Source organism: Cariama cristata, unplaced genomic scaffold, assembly GCF_000690535.1.
Source record: "Cariama cristata isolate BGI_N322 unplaced genomic scaffold, ASM69053v1 scaffold12076, whole genome shotgun sequence".
Lineage (NCBI taxonomy): Eukaryota > Metazoa > Chordata > Aves > Cariamiformes > Cariamidae > Cariama > Cariama cristata.
The window spans coordinates 31,967-34,228 of record NW_009621575.1 but is presented as its reverse complement, the minus strand read 5'-3'; the positions used below and the strand labels follow the sequence as shown (position 1 = coordinate 34,228).

Sequence of the window (2,262 nt, the reverse complement as noted above, 5' to 3'; positions counted from 1 at the left end):
TATCAGGCAAGAATTTTGCCTTGGAAATCCACCTATATCCAGAACTTGGAGACAGCAGCTTTAAGCCGTATTTTTCTCCTTGTAGAACTAGGGCAATTCCCTGTTGAAGGGTCACTCTGAAACACACTTCCAAATCCCTGTCTGGCCACAAACCTGGATTGCTTTGTAGAAAAGAAACTAGAAAGAGGGAGAGGGGCAGGGAAGGAAGATGCAAAGTAGCGCATGCTCTGGCCTAACCCTGACAACAGAGCTGGGACACAGCCAGAGTGCAGTCCCAGATCTCACCATATAGATAAGCATTAGTTATCTGCCTGCATGGCCAATGAACTCTGTGTCTCATGCTGTACAATAGATAAACCACCCAACAGGCAAGCTGAGACTTTCTGACAGCAGCTTGAGCATTGTCTGTATCCAGATTTTGGCCCCCACACAGAGGCTTTACTTCTCCAATGTGCAAAGCACCAGCTGCCTCACCCACTCCCCTCAAAAACGGCTGGACACCCAGCACTCCCTGGAAGAAGAGTTACTATCAACTTCGTCAGACACTGGTGAGTGCAGAGGCACACCAGCCTGATGTTAGTCCCTCAAAAAAGATCTGGGGAGTTTCAGAGCAGGAGAGAAGTACATCAGGAGAGCCAAGGAAAGATGCCTACACATGGCCAGATTTGTGTGGTGTGCTGTATGTACTGCGTGGCAGAGAAGGAAGGGTCAAATCTCCAGCTAAGCCTCTCCAAATGCTGCAGAGTGTCTTAAACATTGTTCCAAGCTACATCTTTGAGGGAGATCCAGCTGCAGGACAGGGCAATCACACAGAGATGTAAAGAGGTTGCCTCTGGGTTGCACTCACTGCTTTGGTTTGTTTTGGCAGCAGCAGAGAAGCCAGCACCGTACACCAACGTGATCATGCCCAGTCTCTTCAGCATCATCTGTTTCCTGGGCATTGTGGGGAACCTCATTGTCATCTATACTATCATCAAGAAGAAGAAGCTGAGATGCAAACAGACTGTGCCTGACATTTTCATCTTCAACCTCTCCATTGTGGACCTCCTCTTCCTCTTGGGCATGCCCTTCCTCATCCACCAGCTCCTAGGCAATGGCTCGTGGTACTTTGGAGCTCCCCTGTGCACTATCATCACTGCTCTGGACACAAACAGCCAGATCACCAGCACCAACATCCTTACAGTGATGACACTGGACCGTTACCTGGCAACTGTCTACCCTCTAAAATCCACCTATGTCCGGACCCCATGCGTTGCAGCTTTAGTTATCTGCTTGGTGTGGCTCCTCTCCTTCCTGACCATCATTCCTGTGTGGATGTATGCAGGTCTTATGCCTCTGGAGGATGGCACCGTCCGCTGTGCTCTCTTGCTTCCCAACCCAGAGACTGATATCTACTGGTTCACCCTCTATCAGTTCATGCTGGCATTCGCTGTGCCATTGATTGTGATCTGCGTGGTCTATTTTAAGATCCTCCAGCACATGGCCACCACTGTGGTCCCATTGCCCCAAAGGAGCCTCCAGGTACGTACAAAGAAAGTCACCCGCATGGCAGTTGCCATCTGCTCCGCCTTTTTTATTTGTTGGGCTCCCTTCTACATCCTCCAGCTGGTTCACCTCGGCATTGACACACCATCCATGGCCTTCTTTTATGCCTACAACTTTGCCATTAGCTTAGGCTATGCCAACAGTTGCCTCAACCCCTTCCTCTACATTGCCCTCAGCGAGACATTCAAGCGCCAGTTCTTAGTAGCCATCCGCCCCGCAAAAGAGCCATGTCGCAACAGCAGCTCTGTCAACAACAACAGCATGACAGAGGCCAGCGTGTGTCTGAAACTGGCACCAGAATCCACTCAGCAGACTCAGTTTCTGGAGGACTTTTCCCCACGTTCACTGCCTGTGACTGTGGCTGTTCACTAGAGCACTCTGAAGTGAGCGCAGCAGAAAGCCTTCAGATCTGTAAGCTGATGGAGAAGCAGCAGCTTCAGGCAGTTCTTGGTGAAGTGTAAGAACTACAGCCTTCCACCTCCAAGAGTCCAGGTGCCTCCCTTTTTCATTGCAGGGCTCTGCTCCTACACTGCCCTTGGCCTATGAGATACTGCATACTGCTGCTTCTTTCCACTCCTGCAAAGGAAGACTCTATCACATGAGACACTGAGCCTCCAAAGAGGATGAACGGAAAAGAGAGAAAGGACAAAAAGGGGATTTCAAGGGGAAATGTTCACCCTAGAAGAGTAACACCTCTATCAACAACACTGCCCAATG

The 2,262-nt window shown here is 50.0% G+C and overlaps 1 protein-coding gene across 1 annotated transcript; it reads left to right on the top strand.

Moving 5' to 3' along the window:
• Positions 1-415: 415 nt before the first annotated feature.
• On the top strand, positions 416-1,917 carry LOC104163122 (melanin-concentrating hormone receptor 1-like; the record flags this gene model as incomplete). Its single annotated transcript, XM_009702019.1, has 2 exons — positions 416-548; positions 869-1,917. Coding segments are annotated over 2 exons (1,182 nt in total), but the record flags the coding sequence as incomplete, so codon positions are not given.
• Positions 1,918-2,262: the final 345 nt, after the last annotated feature.